The sequence below is a fragment of the Oncorhynchus keta genome, chromosome 36 (assembly GCF_023373465.1).
Source record: "Oncorhynchus keta strain PuntledgeMale-10-30-2019 chromosome 36, Oket_V2, whole genome shotgun sequence".
NCBI lineage: Eukaryota > Metazoa > Chordata > Actinopteri > Salmoniformes > Salmonidae > Oncorhynchus > Oncorhynchus keta.
In genome coordinates, this window is record NC_068456.1 from 16,427,529 (window position 1) to 16,446,628 (window position 19,100).

Consider the following 19,100-nt stretch of genomic DNA (forward strand, 5'->3'; position numbering starts at 1 on the left):
AAGTGCTCTGGCTGTTTAGACGTACTGCCAAATTCTATAAAACAACTTTGGAGGTGGCTTATGGTAGAGAAAGGAACATTCAATTATATGTCAACAGCTCTGGTGGACATTCCTGCAGTCAGCTTACCAATTGCACGCTCCCTTCAAAATATGTGACATTGTGTTGTGCACATTTTAGAGTTGCCTTTTCTGTCAATGTGCACCTGTGTAATGCTGTTTAATCAGCTACTTGATATGCCACACCTGTCAGGTGGATTATCTTGGAAAAATAGAAATGCTCACTAACAGGGATGTAAACACATTTGTGCACAAAATTTGAGAGAAATAAGCTTTTTGTGCATGTGGAACATTTAAGTGATCTTTTATTTCAGCTCATGAAACATGGGAGCAACACTTTACATATTGTCCAGTATATTACGACAAGCAGTGGTGTAAAGTACTAAAGTAAAAATACTTTTAAGTACTACTGAAGTAGTTTTTTTTATATATCTGTACTTTACTTTACTATTTATATTTTTGACTACTTTTACTTTTCACTACATTTTTAAAAAGAAAATTACCCCATACATTTTCCCTGACACACAAAATTACTAGTTACATTGTTAAATGCTTAGCAGGACCGCAATAGGGTCCAATTCACACACTTATCAAGAGAACATCCATTAACAAAAACTATATATATACAGTGTATAAATTGATCCCATCTGGTTTAGTTAATATAAGGAATTTTAAATGATTTATACTTTTACTTTTGATACTTAAGTATATTTGAGCAACTACATTTACTTTTGACACTTAAGTATATTTAAAACCAAATACTTTTACTCTCATAATATTTTTCTGGGTGACTTGCACTTTTACTTGAGTCATTTTCTATTACGTATCTTTACTTTTACTAAAGTATGACAATTGTGTACTTTTTCCACCACTGGCGACAAGCTGTGTGTTCTTCCAAATATGTTCGCTTTCCTGCGTGCTGGCTGCACAATGCACTCCTTATGTTTTTTTGTTCTTGTACCCCTTTCCCTATTGGACCAAGTTAACTCAATGCATACCGCCTGACATCACAATTGAGCTTTGTAGGATTTGCCCTGGCCTGACAGATATGTCGATACATCTATAAGCAGCTTTGCCGTGGTGTGTGTATATGCCTATACCAACTTCAACAGTAGCCTTCATTAGCAACCTGAGGAACGTTACAGCCTATGGTATTTAGGAATGTCAGCATGACTAAGCTATGTTTACTAGGAATACAGAATTCCAGGGGTGGGACATTGATCGGAACCATCTCTGATATTCTCTTCTAACTCTGGGACGCCACCCGAGAGGGAAGAGTCCCAGATGAAGAATGTCAGAAAACAAACACACAAACACCCTGGAACAAATGTAAACACCAGATTAAATATGGTGTTCTCTTTTCTCTTTGGCTTTGTAGTCAACATGTGTCTCTTGACTGTGCTGACTTTAAAGCTGATGTGGTTATTATGTGTGTGTGTATATGTGTATGTGTGTGTGTGTGTGTCTTGCTGCCCTTCTGCTGCAGTGTGTGCTCTAATCTCAACAGGGGACCATTAACAGAGCAATACAAGCCATTGTTCTTCCTCCCTGCTGGAGAATATTCTTCTCAAAGCAGGCTTTTGACATTACTACACACACACACACACACACTCACACACACACACACACACACACGCACACGCACACGCACACAGATGCAATAAAACCAACCGACTCCTTGGGATCCGAAGGTCTTGCTAAAGGTCTCGTTTTAAGAGACATTCTGCACACACACATAGTTACACACATACACCTACACACACATACACACCCTCATACACGCCTAAACATACTCCCACTCTCCCTTTTTCTCCACATATTTGCTCAGAGCTGATGAGCATACTCATTTTCATGTGCTGTGTTGTGTATGCCTCAGATTGGTAGGTCGGACCACTTTCTATTTTTGTCTGAATCAAAGGAAATGTAGATCTCTCTGTTTCTCCAGCAGATGCATTCATTAATCTAATTGCTGTGAAATTGTAGGAAATCTGAACTCCTATATCAGAGCTCATACTCCTACTCCTAACAGATTAGCTGTGCTGTTACAAAATGACTGAAATGAGATGAGCGGTGTGTCACCTTACTGATGAATTAAACTCTGAATTAATACACACATAGACAGCATACAGAAGAATGCTTTTTCTCTGTCGCATTTCAAATGAATGTGCATCCACCTGAAGTCGAAAATGGACACAAACTGGATGTAAAGAATACACAATTTCATGAAACAACTGAACTTTCAAATATTGTGGCACCCCTTATTGCCATTGAATCACTAATTATCATGCGTAGCTGTGCTAGAGAAAAAAAACAAATGGATATAACAGCGAATTCAAGCCTGCAGTTGTATTACTGATTCATGTGCACTTTTAAACCTTCACATTACTGGAAGGGCTCGTGGCCATGAATATTTGATGGGAAAACGATCGGCCCGTTCGCACCTAGCGACAGGTGTTTAGTTGCGTAAGAGGAGTTAAGCAACAGACTGCCATTGAGGAACCTTAGAGGGGCCTATTTTCTCTGTCCCTCTCTGATGACACACAGACGTATTGTAAGGAGACACCTGGGCTGGACAACAGATCACATGTGTTCCTCAACATGCCGTAGACAGGGACAATAGTTGAATGAGTTATAGTGAGAGTCAACTTGTTCTCCATATCCAGTAAACATTCTCCTTGAACCTGGTCTCTCAGCATCTCTAAGAATGTCACTGCTGATGTCAGTAAGGTACATACTGGACATGGGCCATAATATGTGCCTTTTATAAAGTGTGCCATTATGTAATTATGTGGGAAATTCCTTTCTTGGCTGCCAGTAAGGTGCATAGGTTTGTCATATGTGTCTCTAAACAGTGTGCTATTAAGTAATTAAGTGGGAAATGATTTTCTTGGAGAAAGACAGCAATACTTAGATGGTACTGTACTAACGTCAGTAAGGTATAGCTTGAGGAAATTATGCTTGGTTATTGTTTCTGTATGTATGTATGTAATTTTCATCATAGGTACACTTCAACTATGACAGACAAAATTAGGAAACAAAATCCAGAAAATCACATTGTAGGATTTTTAATGAGTTTATTTGCAAATTATGGTGGAAAATAAGTATTTGGTCAATAACAAAAGTTTATCTCAATACTTTGTTATATACCCTTTGTTGGCAATGACAGAGGTCAAATGTTTTCTGTAAGTCTTCACAAGGTTTTCACACACTGTTGCTGGTATTTTGGCCCATTTCTCCATGCAGATCTCCTCTTGAGCAGTGATGTTTTGGGGCTGTTGCTGAGCAACACGGACTTTCAACTCCCTCCAAAGATTTTCTATGGGTTTGAGATCTGGAGACTGGCTAGGCCACTCCAGGACCTTGAAATGCTTCTTACGAAGCCACTCCTTCGTTGCCCGGGCGGTGGGTTTGGGATCATTGTCATGCTGAAAGACCCAGCCACGTTTCATCTTCAATGCCCTTGCTGATGGAAGGAGGTTTTCACTCAAAATATCACGATACATGGCCCCATTCAGTCTTTCCTTTACACGGATCAGTCGTCCTGGACCCTTTGCAGAAAAACAGCCCCAAAGCATGATGTTTCCACCCCCATGCTTCACAGTAGGTATGGTGTTCTTTGGATGCAACTCAGCATTCTTTGTCCTCCAAACACGACAAGTTGAGTTTTTACCAAAAAGTTCTATTTTGGTTTCATCTGACCATATGACATTTCTCCCAATCTTCTTCTGGATCATCCAAATGCTATCTAGCAAACTTCAGACGGGCCTGGACAAGTACTGGCTTAAGCAGGGGGACACGTCTGGCACTGCAGGATTTGAGTCCCTGGCGGTGTAGTGTGTTACTGATGGTAGGCTTTGTTACTTTGGTCCCAGCTCTCTGCAGGTCATTCACTAGGTCCCCCTGTGTGGTTCTGGGATTTTGGCTCACCGTTCTTGTGATCATTTTGACCCCACGGGGTGAGATCTTGCGTGGAGCCCCAGATCGAGGGAGATTATCAATGGTCTTGTATGTCTTCCATTTCCGAATAATTGCTCCCACAGTTGATTTCTTCAAACCAAGCTGCTTACCTATTGCAGATTCAGTCTTCCCAGCCTGGTGCAGGTGTACTATTTTGTTTCTGGTGTTCTTTGACAGCTCTTTGGTCTTCGTCCATGGTGGACTTTGAAGTGTGACTGTTTGAGGTTGTGGACAGGTGTCTTTTATACTGATAACAAGTTCAAACAGGTGCCATTAATACAGGTAACGAGTGGAGGACAGAGGAGCCTCTTAAAGAAGAAGTTACAGGTCTGTGAGAGCCAGAAATCTTGCTTGTTTGTAGGTGACCAAATACTTATTTTCCACCATAATTTGCAAATAAATTAATTAAACATCCTACAATGTGATTTTCTGGATTTTTTTTCTCATTTTGTCTGTCATAGTTGAAGTGTACCTATGATGAAAATTACAGGCCTCTCATCTTTTTAAGTGGGAGAACTTGCACAATTGGTGTCTGACTAAATACTTTTTGTATGTATGTATGTATGTATGTATGTATGTATGTATGTATGTATGTATGTATGTATGTATGTATGTATGTATGTATGTATGTATGTATGTGCATGCCTCATAAGTAATTATGTTCAAAACAAACACTTATCATGAGTTTTTAAGTTTTTAAGTCAGAAAATGTATGCAACAATTTAAGATGGCCCCTTTAAGTAATATATGGTAATATATGTAATTATTTCCAAACTACAGTTATCATTTCCAAACTACAAGAAAAAAGGCTAACTATGTTGTGGTGGATGTATCTTGTTTCCTACTCCCATGCCAAATGAAGTCCATCTAAATATTGCTTTTATAGAGATGTTATTTTGATTCACTGACTCTCTATTCCTTCACTCCACTCCCCCCTTTCCTCTCCTGTTTTTATCTCTCTCTCTCCTCTAACATCAAACCTCTCCTCCAAACCATCATGCTATTCTTTTCTCCCATGATTCTTTTCTGCTTTCCTTCTATGGCACCATTAACCCTGACCTCTAAAGACTGGCAGTATGAGGGTAAGAGGGTAGACCTTCACTTTTCCTCTCTCTCGCTCTCCCTTTCTCTCGGCATTAAGTGTATATTGACTCTCAACTAGGGTTGCAAAGCTACCAGTAATTTAACAACGCTAATAAACAGTTTACCTATGTCAATCTATGGTAACTTTGGTAATTTATACTTGAATAACAAAAAAAGATGTATATATTAAACATCAATGGTATTCACTAAGTTGATGGTTTATGTTTAGGATAATGTCATTCTTTGTCATTGTATTTTTTTAATCATCTTATTTTATATATTTTTATTTGTGATAAGGCCACACAGAGGGCCAGAGATAATTACAGACCAAAAAGGACACTAAATGTCTTGTTGTTAATTATATAAAATCATTGACTACCAAAATGCTGGTAGTTTACTGGCAAACGTTTTTCAGTAATATACCCTACCTTTGCAACCCTTCTCAATACCTTTCTCCTGTCTTTCTCTGTCATACAGTCATCACTGAAGCGCAATTCTCTCTTTGTACTCTGAGTAGTTCCCATCTGTGCATCTCCTGTACTGGACACTGTGCTCGTGTTGTCACCCACATGGTTGTCATATATTGTCATCATGTATTGTAGTGAATTGGTCATCACTGTGCTTTTGTGTCGTTCAACCCATCGATGTTCTTCAACAGTCATAGAAATGATGCAACCATTCTTAATCAGTTATGACAATTTATGTCAGCGTATAACATAAGGCTCTTTGTGGTGTTAATGTGTTTTATTGCATTCTCTCTCCGCATACAGAATGTAAACTGTCTCGGTCAGGCCCCCCTGCTACCATAGTGACCATCGATGAAGAGAGCCCCAATGGTATGTACTTCCTTTTTGTTTTCTCTGTACAGTACCTGCTGTTCAATATAGACCATAACATACAATTACAACACAGAGTTGAAGTACTGGTACTTGGATTTCTAAGTTAAGAGTCAACTGGTATGCTACTGGGTGGCCAATCAAACCTCTACACAAGATCCCAGGTTAGGAGCCTTTGTGCTCCTGTTGAGAACACATCTAGCTTAAAGACTTCAGTTACCTCTAGCACTATACTTTCTATTTACCTAATTAGCTCGATGAAAATCAACTTGTTGCAGGCACTTGTTATTGTGTACTATGTGTGTGTGTGTGTGTGTGTGTGTGTGTGTGTGTGTGTGTGTGTGTGTGTGAGTTGGCCTCCCCAGGCAGGGGACGTGTGTGCTTGGTACAGATGGTGTTTGTCGTGGTGGTGCGGTGTGGGGCTCCATTAGTGTATAGACCGCTCCCAACCGAGGACTGTACGGCTATGCATGGCTGTGTGCAACTGGTGACGGCTACAGCTCTGAGTGTGTTCAAGGACTCAGGGATGTCGCTAAACAGATGTTCACCAGTTTTTGGGGTCAAGTGTGCCGAAATCCTTCTCCAGTTTCCTCATTATTATCTTCCTCCACCTTTTGCCTCTCCTCCTCCTCCTCCTCCTCCTCCTCCTCCTCCTCCTCCACTGCTAATATGTTTTTTGCTGGTGAGGTGAGATGTTGCACCGTGCAGATTCATTTTATGTGTTTTTTTTTCAACTGGTAAAAGGAATTTGGTTAAGAGTGAAGTAACTTCCAGCTGAGAAACAGGTGGACCTGCCTCAAAGTGGCTCCCTGCAGGAATAAGCTCTGCAGGTTAACAACATTTAATGAGCAGTTTTCAGTGAGCATGCTTTTCTGGGTCTGTTTATACAGTCAGTTTATTATTTCACACGCGCTTCACTGGGCTGTCACATCATACTGGAGTTGCCTCTCACAGGTGTGTGTGTGAGTGCACGAGCTCGACTCCATTTGCCTGTGCTCGTGCATCTCTGTTTCTGCTTTGCGGTTGTTTTGTTCTGGGTATGATTTATCGAAATTGAGAGCTGTTGTTTTTCAGTTTTGGGTGGAGCTTTTTAAAACGTCCTTCCCAGCCCTACCTCTCCATACATGTCCTTCCCAGCCCTACCTCTCCATACACGTCCTTCCCAGCCCTACCTCTCCATACACATCCTTCCCAGCCCTACCTCTCCATACACGTCCTTCCCAGCCCTACCTTACATTTAAGTCATTTAGCAGACGCTCTTATCCAGAGCGACTTACAAATTGGTGCATACACCTTAAGACATCCAGTGGAACAGCCACTTTACAATAGTGCATCTAAATCTTTTATGTCCTTCCCAGGGGGTGAGAAGGATTACTTACCCTATCCTAGGTATTCCTTGAAGAGGTGCCTCTCCATACACGTCCTTCCCAGCCCTACCTCTCCATACACGTCCTTCCCAGCCCTACCTCTCCATACATGTCCTTCCCAGCCCTACCTCTCCATACATGTCCTTCCCAGCCCTACCTCTCCATACACGTCCTTCCCAGCCCTACCTCTCCATACACGTCCTTTCCAGCCCTACCTCTCCATACATGTCCTTCCCAGCCCTACCTCTCCATACATGTCCTTCCCAGCCCTACCTCTCCATACATGTCCTTCCCAGCCCTACCTCTCCATACACGTCCTTCCCAGCCCTACCTCTCCATACATGTCCTTCCCAGCCCTACCTCTCCATACATGTCCTTCCCAGCCCTACCTCTCCATACACGTCCTTCCCAGCCCTACCTCTCCATACATGTCCTTCCCAGCCCTACCTCTCCATACATGTCCTTCCCAGCCCTACCTCTCCATACACGTCCTTCCCAGCCCTACCTCTCCATACACGTCCTTCCCAGCCCTACCTCTCCATACATGTCCTTCCCAGCCCTACCTCTCCATACATGTCCTTCCCAGCCCTACCTCTCCATACATGTCCTTCCCAGCCCTACCTCTCCATACATGTCCTTCCCAGCCCTACCTCTCCATACACGTCCTTTCCAGCCCTACCTCTCCATACATGTCCTTCCCAGCCCTACCTCTCCATACATGTCCTTCCCAGCCCTACCTCTCCATACATGTCCTTCCCAGCCCTACCTCTCCATACATGTCCTTTCCAGCCCTACCTCTCCATACACGTCCTTCCCAGCCCTACCTCTCCATACATGTCCTTCCCAGCCCTACCTCTCCATACATGTCCTTCCCAGCCCTACCTCTCCATACATGTCCTTCCCAGCCCGACCTCTCCATACGCGTCCTTCCCAGCCCTACCTCTCCATACATGTCCTTCCCAGCCCTACCTCTCCATACACGTCCTTCCCAGCCCTACCTCTCCATACATGTCCTTCCCAGCCCGACCTCTCCATACACGTCCTTCCCAGCCCTACCTCTCCATACATGTCCTTCCCAGCCCTACCTCTCCATACACGTCTTTCCCAGCCCTACCTCTCCATACACGTCCTTCCCAGCCCTACCTCTCCATACATGTCCTTCCCAGCCCTACCTCTCCATACACGTCTTCCCAGCCCTACCTCTCCATACATGTCCTTCCCAGCCCTACCTCTCCATACACGTCCTTCCCAGCCCTACCTCTCCATACATGTCCTTCCCAGCCCTACCTCTCCATACACGTCTTTCCCAGCCCTACCTCTCCATACACGTCTTTCCCAGCCCTACCTCTCCATACACGTCCTTCCCAGCCCTACCTCTCCATACACGTCCTTCCCAGCCCTACCTCTCCATACACGTCCTTCCCAGCCCTACCTCTCCATACACGACCTTCCCAGCCCTACCTCTCCATACACGTCTTTCCCAGCCCTACCTCTCCATACACGTCTTTCCCAGCCCTACCTCTCCATACACGTCTTTCCCAGCCCTACCTCTCCATACACGTCCTTCCCAGCCCTACCTCTCCATACACGTCCTTCCCAGCCCTACCTCTCCACACACGACCTTCCCAGCCCTACCTCTCCATACACGTCCTTCCCAGCCCTACCTCTCCATACATGTCCTTCCCAGTCCTACCTCTCCATATGTGTTACTGTGATATGGCCATGATGGATTGTCTAGGGAATGTGTTAGACTGCCATGCATTCCCTTTTATATTAGTCGGTCACCAGAAAAACTAACGGAAGAATCATCAGTCCTTCACCATTTGCTTTGTCTGTAGGTTTCCAAGAAATGTCCTTGTTTTAGAATGTGTTTTGCATCACTTGAGGGACGAATACATCATAAGCCTTGTGATAGAAGACTTGAATCAGTTGCTGAAATTCTATTTTCAAAAGATTATTTCAATGGCCATTCATTGAAGAACAGAGTAGCCTGCACACTGCTCTTGCTCATATAACTATTTTTTTTTAACCCGTTACACTCGTGGGAATTGGCCTATATGCATGTAGGGCCCAGTTCAAATGTTTCAAACAGAAGAAATATGAGAAGCATATGCACAACTATAGTAGGAATTGAAAGGAAACCGAAAGTGAGGACACATTTTGAGCATTTGACATTTTCTGTACTTTTCGCAGCATTTGTCAATACCGAAATCTGACTCTTGATAGATTGAGTAACATAATAAGAATATACATGGAAAATGTGGGGATGTCCAACATAAGACAATAAAAAAAGGACACGGGTTTGAGTAGATGTCTTAACTGCTGATTTGACTCAAGGAAATTTATGAAAGTCACGTCACAACACAGTGTTAGCCTTTCACAAGGCACTTCGGTGAAACAGATTGTAATTTTGGTGTGCAAAGAATGGATCCATGAGCACATTCAGGTAATTGTTTTGTAGCCAATTTTCTTCACAATAGACAAACATCGGTATGTTTGCTGTACAATTACAAGTATGATATGGCGTCATTCCCCAAATTGTTCTGAGTAGAATAAGCCTATCATAAACATTAATACTGTAAATGACATGAGTTTTATCATATTTATGCGTGTATGTGGTTTGCTTGCAAGGGGTGTGTGGTTTGCTAGCATTACAACGAAACGGTATTTATTATAATCCTCAATGTCTCATCTTTCAGAACCCATCGAGTCCTCTTGATTTACAGCATTCCCGTCTCTCAGACGACAAAACGTTAGCAAAAGTAGCCAATGGGAGGGAGGGATGGGGGCATCTTCTTGTTGCGCTAGCCAATTAGTGTGAGGGAAGGGGGCATCTTCTTTTTGCGCTAGCCAATTAGCGGGAGGGATGGGGCATCTTCTTGGTGCTCACACCAAATGTCTGTCAGTTGAATCCCATACAGCGCTGTAAAGCGGAGACATAGAGCTCTATCGTCATGTAGAGCCCGTTACTGTACAGCCACTGCTTTCCAATTTAGGCACTTATCAATGACCAAACCGTATATGGATTGAAAAGTGCACAGCTTAAGTGTGGGCCTCTCTGCTTTTGTCAGGGCTTTGAAAAAAAGCTCTGACGAAGGCCAAAAGGAATACATGTAAGCTTTAATAAAAAAGTGAAACAAGCGAGAGCAGTGTGCAGGTTTCTCTTTTCTTTGAAATAATGCAACACAACTCAGATGTGAGTGGCCATTCATTGGTATTGTGTGCTGTGGCATTATGGTGGGCCAAGGAAGGAACAGAAAACAATATTGATTCATGTCACTTTCTTTACTGCCTAGTACTTAACGTGCTCAAAGAGAGGTCTGAATAGCTTGAATGCCTCAATGTTTTTTCATGTTGTTGCTAATGAAGAAATGGACCCAAATTTTGACGTCAATTTCCATTGTCAATCGTACCATCATTGGTATATTGAATGGGATAATGCAACGGGAAGCATTGTAAGGGAAGCAATATGATGCCTGTATTCAAATGATCCTCCTCATGAATATCATTTATACAATTCCAAGATTGATTGATGAGGACTTATTGGTCAGCTGGTGATATACTGATAGAAGGGTGAAGAGATGGATAGGGAGATAGGTTGAGCAATGTAAAATATGGCTAGGAGGACTGAGTGATACATTGCTATATAGATGACTAAACTAAGCACTTGCTTATTATTGTTTATGTTCAGGCGTAGCTTTATTCTAGACATGCTTTTCTCATTACTGCTCACCATGTCTGCCTACTGGGGCCTCTGTGCAGTCTGAGAATACCAAGGGCTCACAAGGGGATATGACTGCTCATTCAGATGGAACATAGCATGTTTAATTTATCCAAAATGCTTGTTGTGCAGTCACTCTGACAGGTGCCAGAAAGATTCAAAGTATCACTTCACCATTTATTGCTGATTTCTATCGTAAAGACAAAGCTTGTTTTGTTTTTGCCTTTTTGCTGGTTCAATGTAGGAGAAAGCAAATGTGTTTTTTCACAGGTTTCAACTGCAGTTAATCGGATTGAAGAGATTTCTATCTGGGGGATAAAGGATATGGGCTGTCTGCAGGTGCAGAGAGAGACGGGAACCGAACTAGAGAGAGAGCATTACAGAAGTGAGTGGAGGTAGAGAGAGGACGTTGGAGAGCGAGAGGAAGGACGGCGAGAAGGAGAGTGAGAAGACAGAAAAAGAGAGAAAGTGTGTGAGAGAACGAGAGAATAATACAGATTGTCTTAGAAGAGAGAAAGAAAAGTGAGTGACAGGTAAATAGATGAAGTGAAAAAGATCACGTGAGCAGTATAGAGATAAAGAAAAAGAGATTAAGAGAGAGTGAGACAGAACTACATAGTATGGAAAGAGAGGTAAATGAGAGGAACGAAGACCCTGAGAAAGATGAGGGAGAGTGAGAATGAGAGAAAGGGGCAGAGAATTTCACCGAGCAGAGAGTGGAAGTGAGCGAGATGGGAGGGACAGAATGGAAGAAGCAGATCAAGGTGCCTGTAAACTAAGGGTCCGGTTCCTGGTGTTTTACTTTCCTACACAAATGCATGATTTATATCAGTTGAAGCTAGTAAGGTGTGAAAGGCTGCCCATTCCTCTCATGGAAATATTGAGCGACAGCTTGCAGGAAATATAAAAATGTATTAAAGTAGTGTAGCTGAGGGGTTTTTATTAGAAAGAAGCATTTTATATAGTATGTGCGTGCTGTGGGCGAGCATAAGTCGCGGTGAGATCACTTGACTGATAAAGTCTTTGTAGTAAAGTAGGACGATCCATATGAATGACATACACTGATGATGCAAAATGTTAAGAACACCTGCTCTTTCCACGACATAGACTGACTAGGTGAATCCAGGTGAAAGCTATGATTGCTTATTGATGTCACTTGTTAAATCCACTTCAATCAGGGTAGATGGAAGGGAGGAGACAGGTTAAAGAAGTATTTTTATGCCTTGAGACCATTGAGACATGGATTGTGTATGTGTGCCATTCAGAGGGTGAATGGACAAGAGAAAAAGATTTAAGTTCCTTTGAGCAGGGTATGGTAGTAGGTGTTCTTGTGTCAAGAACTGCAACCCTGCTGGGTTTTTCTTCATGCTGAACAGTTTCCTTTGTGTATCAAGAATGGTCCACCACCCAAAGGACATCCAGCCAACTTGACACAACTGTGGGAAACATTGGAGTCAACCTAGGACAGCATCCCTGTGGAACACTTTTCACACCTTGTAGAGTCTATGGCCCGACAAGTGCAAGTGACCAATGCTGTTTCAGATTCTGTTCATGCCCTGACGCATTGAGGATGTTCTGAGGGCAAAAGGGAGGGGGGCATCTCAATATTAAGACGGTGTACCTGATGTTTGGTATACTCAGTGTATTTAAGTCACAAATATCACTTCCCTTCATGAATAAGATATCACTACCCTGATTAAAAAATACACATATTCACACACATACAGTGCCTTGAAAAAGTATTCATCCCCCTTGGCGTAAATAAACGATAAAAATTTAAGACAGAGAATCGTTATTGTCTTTACTGGAGAAAAATACCAAAGAATGCGTTCTCAATCACGCGCTTGGAAACACTACAGCCAAAATGGGAGCCACCTCGAACAACTACAATTTCTGGCTCATTTTTCCAAAAACTAGCCTAAAACTCTTTCTAAAGACTGTTGACATCTAGTGGAAGCCCTAGGAACAGCAATCTGGGAGGATTTTGCCTTCTAATAAAAGTGACAGCCATATCAGTTCTGTTATACTCAGAGACATTATTTTAACAGTTTTAGAAACGTTTGTGTTTTCTATCCAAATCTACCAATTATATGCATATCTTAGCTTCTGGGCCTGATTAACAGGCAGTTTACTTTGGGCACGCTTTTCATACGGACGTGAAAATACTGCCCCCTACCCAAGAGAGGTTAACATTTAAATGTCTTGGAATGGCCTCAATCCAATTGAGAATCTGTGGTATGACTTAAAGATTGCTGTACACCAGCGGAACACATCGAATTTGAAGGAGCTGGAGCAGTTTTGCCTTGACGAATGGGCAAAAATCCTAGTGGCTATATGTGCCAAGCTTATAGAGACATACCCAAAGAGACTTGCAGCTGTAATTGCTGCAAAAATGTGTCTCTACAAAGTATTGACTTTTGAGGGGTGAATAGTTATGCACGCTCAAGTGTTCCGTTTTTTGGTCTTATTTCTTGTTTGCTTCACAATAAAAAATATTTTGCATCTTCAAAGTGGTAGACATCTTGTGTAAATCAAAGTATACAAATCCCCCAAAATCTATTTTAAATCCAGATTGTAAGGCAACAGATAGGAAAAATGCGAAGGGGGTGAATACTTTCGCAAGCCACTGTACTGTGCATGCAAGCACGCACACACATGCATACAATGAAAGCTGAAGATGAAGAATGCTCCCTCTCCACAAAAGCAATGGCAACCGCAACAGGCTTCTACAGAGCATCCCCTGTAGTTAGACTTGGACTGTATCGCCAAAGAGCTACATTAATGCTGATTAGTTAGCCTGAACTAGCTGATGCCAATCAACTAATGTGCAGAATAAGAATGCACTAGATTCAGTCTGATAACGAGAGAGGCCGAAATACAACACTAGACACAGACACTTGGCTCAGGACTGAGGCTGCATTAGAGGAATTGACATAGCAGAAGGAGAACCAAGCAGCTGAATCAGAGGGTTCCAGACAATAAATGTCATTCAGTCTCTCGGTCTCCTCTTTCTAGGAAAGCATTCAAGGACTGAAGGATGCTGTCTTCCATAGGAACATGTCAGGTGCAAGGTACCTCAGAACCAGTTTCAAAATTGTTTTAAATGTTGTTTGTGGCTTCAGCAATCTGTGAATCGCCCATGCAAGGGCCTTGTGACTGTTTTCTCAACAACCATGGATTCATTAGTTACTCCTTTCTCCAGTGCTATTTCAAACCTCTTTCTCTGTATTCCACTTTTTCTCTCTCTCTCTCTCTCTCTCTCTCTCTCTCTCTCTCTCTCTCTCTCTCTCTCTCTCTCTCTCTCTCTCTCTCTCTCTCTCTCTCTCTCTCTCTCTCTCTCTCTCTCTCTCTCTCTCTCTCTATCTAATTATCCACACACACATGACGGTGAACTAACACACTTTCAATTGTCAATTGTTTTATTTCATTCTCACATTTGAATTAAGCAAATCTTGTTAATTTGTCTCTGGTGTACACATGTTTGCCCTGTAGCACATTACCTATTTTAAGGGTCTCAGATTGATACGAAGCTATAATGACTGGGCCTTGTAATTATAGATTGGTTGCTATGTTAAAATGAGAGCTCTGTGTATTTCTGTTTTAGTGCTATGTTTGTTGTAACTTCTTCTAGCTGAGATGCCGGTTTGGTATTCTGGAGCCGTCTCTCTGTGATTCAAACGATGAGACCCCTGGTGGAAACGCATGCATGAATGCCTGGCAGCAGAGTAAAGAGAGAGAGACAGAGTGTGTGTTTGTGCGTTTTTGTTCCTGCATGAGTATGCATGTGCCTGGGTTGGTTACAGTGTGTGGATGTGTTCTGCGATGTGATTGGTTTACATTCAAGGGTTAAATTTGGATTTTGCAGATGTTCATTCCTAGTTAACCACTGCCAGTCTGATACAGAGAAAGTGTTTGTGTATGTAATCATTTGGTTGGTGCTTATATTTGCCCTATTTTAAAGGTTTTATTAATATGCATGTGTGAATTAGAAATGTTTTTTTTGCATATCCTACACTCCCTGAAAGGACGACCCTGTAGCAATTAGGGTTAAGTGCCATGCTCAAGGTCACATCAACCAATTTATTTTTACCTGGCTTGAGGATTTGAACTAGAGACCTTTCGGTTACTGGCTCAACGCTCTGACTGCTTGGCTACCTGCTGGCGAGTGTGTGCGCATGTGCATGCTTGCATACGTGCGTGCGTCCTGTTGAAGTAATTGCAAGGCCAGCAATATATAATTAGAGAGTGTGGCTGAAAGGACTGGATTAGTCCACGACACCTGCTACGTCTTTGGATTAGAGAGGGAGAGGAAGAGAGAGGGATTGAGAGGCGTGTGGGGGAGATGAGAATGGTGCATGGAAAGTGGAAAGCAAAGAGAGAGGGCAGTGTGTTGACAGTGTGCATACTGTTGGTGCTTGCATGCTTGCCTCCGTGCATGTGATGTATTAGCAAATAAAAATGTAATTCATCCAGACGTTCCATTATACTATTGTTTTTTTCATATGACGTATCTCGATGGCTTCGTGTTTGAATCTGCTTGCTAATTCAGTGGAACGTCAAATCTTTAGTGGAATGGTAGAACACAAGTTGATTTGTATCTCGGTGTCCACCCAATTAGCCTTGTGGAGTTGCTCGTGTAGCCTTGTGGAGTTGCTCGTTTTTGGTATTGTCAAACATATTCCTACAGTTGATGTGTAATAAGGCTGCGATTACAGTATTATGTTGAGATAAACAGTCTGTTTAATTAGCTGTGTTGTGCTAAATTCATTTGACACTTGGTTTACCCTCATTAAAAACACGCTATAGAGATGAGTTTCTTTGAAGTATAGCTAGCATTCTGCATCCTCATTTACATACACTTAAATTCTTTGTGAGGATTCTTGCCTTTTTCCATTTAAAAACCTCCACCTTTGTTTAATTTTATTTTCATAGCTATCTACTCACAAAACAGATTACTAAATCAAATGTAATATGTTCACTCACATTCACAATATTATATAAACCTCTAATACAGAACTCATCCAAACAACTTAAATTCCCAACTGTAATGTAATTTTATAAGAAGTAGGAAGAAAAATGCCTCTTTCCCGTCCTTCACTTTCTCTGAAGTCGATTCTGACGTGAATTCTCAGCCCCAGTTGCATTATCCAATTGCCTCTCCCCGAGTGTCTGAGCATTGTCACGTTAGATTTAAAAATGTTCTGTGTATTGTCATTTTGGATTTGCATCTCTCTAAGAAAATCCTGGGGTAACTTTTCACAAGAACAGCATCCCCTTGTATTAGCTGCTTGGAAAATCTGATCTCAAGAAATTACTTTATTTTAATAGTTTCATGGTCACACAAGTAATACGGATTAAAAGTTTAAATGTATTTTATTTTTTCGTTGATTTCAGTTTATGTGACAAAACAAGCAAGTAGATTGTAGAGAGTAATTGTACCATCTAAACCACTGTGAAATATATTTTCCATAATATATATATTTTCAGCTGTTTGAAGCTGGTGTACAAAACAGAAAGTAAAATACACAAAAACGAAACTTCAGAACGGAAAGCATTGAAGTAATGCACCTAGAACAGATTTACCGCTTCTTGGATTTACTTTCAATGAGAATGACAGATCTATGTGAATTTGCCCCAAAAGTTACATATTGCAGCTTTAATCCTCTCATTAGACTGAGTAATCATTAAAGGGATAGGTCATCTTCATTTCACTATTGGATCTCATTCCTCAGAGATTATTTTCTAAATTACCTGTAAAATCAGTGTGTAGATACTTCCCTTGAGAAGGGGGCTGAATTTACTGATTCAGCCTCGGTTTCAATTGTCCTCATTAGGAAATGCAACTGAGAATGAGATTTGGGTCTTGGAGGCGGGCGTTGATGTGGGTGTCTCTTGTGTAATAATATTAATACATTTTATTTGGGGAACGCCTTTCAAGATACTCAAGGACATCTTACATTAAAAGTAGGCCTACATAAAATCAAGTACAGTACATAAAATCAAATGCACCATTTAAATGTGCAATTTAAAATCAAAGCACCAGATGAAACAGGAGGGAGATTGGGAAGAAGATAAGATCTCAGTTTAGGGTAAGGGTTTGGGTTGGGGACACACACAGGGATACATAGGGAACTGGGAAAGCACAGAAGAGGGTGGTAGGACAGAGTCAATCATGGATGCTAGCCTATAAGCATCGTTGAAGAGGTTTGTTTTGAGGAGGTTTTTGAATGTGATAATTGCATGTGGTATGTGTAGGGGGAGTACATTCCAGAGCCTGGGTGCTGAGCAGCTGAATGCCCTAGCACCTATGGTGGAGAGGGGTTGTGATAAATAGGGCTATCTTCTGTATACCACCACTACCTTGTCACAACACAACTGATTGGCTGAAGGAAAGAAATTCCACAAAATAACTTTGAGAAAGAAACACCTGTTAATTAAAATGCATTCCACGTGACTACCTCATGAAGCTGGTTGAGAGAATACCAAGACTGTGCAAAGCTGTCATCAAGGCAAAGAGTGGCTACTTTGAAGAATCTCAAATATAAAATATATTTTGATTTGTTTAAAACTGGTAAGAAGCTCGTTGACATCCATGGTGCAGCTGTGGCAAGGCTGAAGTGGAGATTAGGCCAGCTTCATCAGCCTCGGTCTCTCTAGTTGAGGCTTAGGTCTGAAAAATAATCACACAATCCTCCCAGTTACTCACAACTGAATGGAGGAGAGAGAGAGAGAGAGAGAGAGAGAGAGAGAGAGAGAGAGAGAGAGAGAGAGAGAGAGAGAGAGAGAGAGAGAGAGCACTTGTATTTTTATCTGCATTCTCCTTAAGATTTTATGTCTGCAGCAATGTTTAATAGGCTTGCATTGTTGAGAGCACGTCTTAAGTCTTGTTGTCACACACTGTCTGGACTGAGAGTGTGACAGAGCTTTACGTACAACACAAAGCTAATCAGAAGGCTTTACCTCTCCGAACAGATTTAACCTGCGGGATGCTCACTGGTTCCGTGAATAGAGACCCTAAAAGTCCTCATCAATACCACTTTCATGGATGTGAACATATTTACTGTAACGATGAAAGTCAAAGTCTCTCATTAGATGTTGGGGATGTGATGCAGAGGGCGATACCCTATAGAAAATTTAACGAGCGATATAGCTGGTGTTGGTTGGCCACAATGAAGTTGTTTAGCTTTTAACTCACCCTTGGATCTTGTGCCCTCTGCCTTGAATGAGAACACGAACAAGACTAGAATATAGTGTTTCAGTGTCATCTAAGGGACATGGGAGGGTTAGTGGCCCTGGAACACTCATATCTATAGCTTTGAAATACTTTGAAAGGCTGGTCATGGCTCACATCAACACCTCCATCCCAGACACCCTGGATCCACTCCAATTCATATACTGCCCCAACAGAACAAGAGATGACGCAATCTCTATTGCATTCCACACTGCCCTCACCCACCTGGACAAATTGAATACCTATGTAAGAATGGTGTTCATTGACTACAGCTCAGCATTAACCACCATAGTCCCCTCCTAGCTCATTACCAAGCTCAGGACCCTGGGACTGAACACCTCTCTCTCTCTCTGGATCCTGGACTTCCTGACAGGCCGCCCCAAGTGGTAAGGGTAGACAAAAACACATCTGCCACAATCACCATCAAAACAGAGCTCCTCAGTGGTGTGTGCTTAGTGCCATCCTATACTCCCTTTTCACTCACGACTGAGTGGTCACGTACGACTCCAACACCATCATCAAGTTTTCTGAAGACACGATGGTGGTAGAACTGATCACAGACGGCAATGAGACAAGAAACAAGAAAAGCATTCAAATAAAATAATTTACCTTTGAAAAACTTCGGATGTTTTCAATGAGGAGACTCTCAGTTAGATAGCAAATGTTCAGTTTTTCCAAAAATATGATTTGTGTCGGAGAAATCGCTCCCTTTTGTTCATCACGTTTGGCTAAGAAAACCCCCCGAAAATTCAGTCATTACAACGCAAGCTTTTTTCCAAATTAACTCCATAATATCGACAGAAACATGGCAAACGTTGTTTAGAATCAACCCTCAAGGTGGTTTTCAC

General features: G+C 42.0%; 1 protein-coding gene across 2 annotated transcripts in view; it reads left to right on the top strand.

Moving 5' to 3' along the window:
• The window catches only part of LOC118369714 (protocadherin-15-like), a 269,223-nt gene that overhangs the window by 49,676 nt on the left and 200,447 nt on the right, over positions 1-19,100 (top strand). For both annotated transcript variants that reach the window (XM_052498598.1, XM_035754342.2), the window contains exons 3-4: positions 5,082-5,096; positions 5,868-5,933. In XM_052498598.1, coding sequence (XP_052354558.1) covers positions 5,082-5,096; positions 5,868-5,933 — 81 coding nt within the window. The remainder of the gene's footprint in view (positions 1-5,081; positions 5,097-5,867; positions 5,934-19,100) is intronic.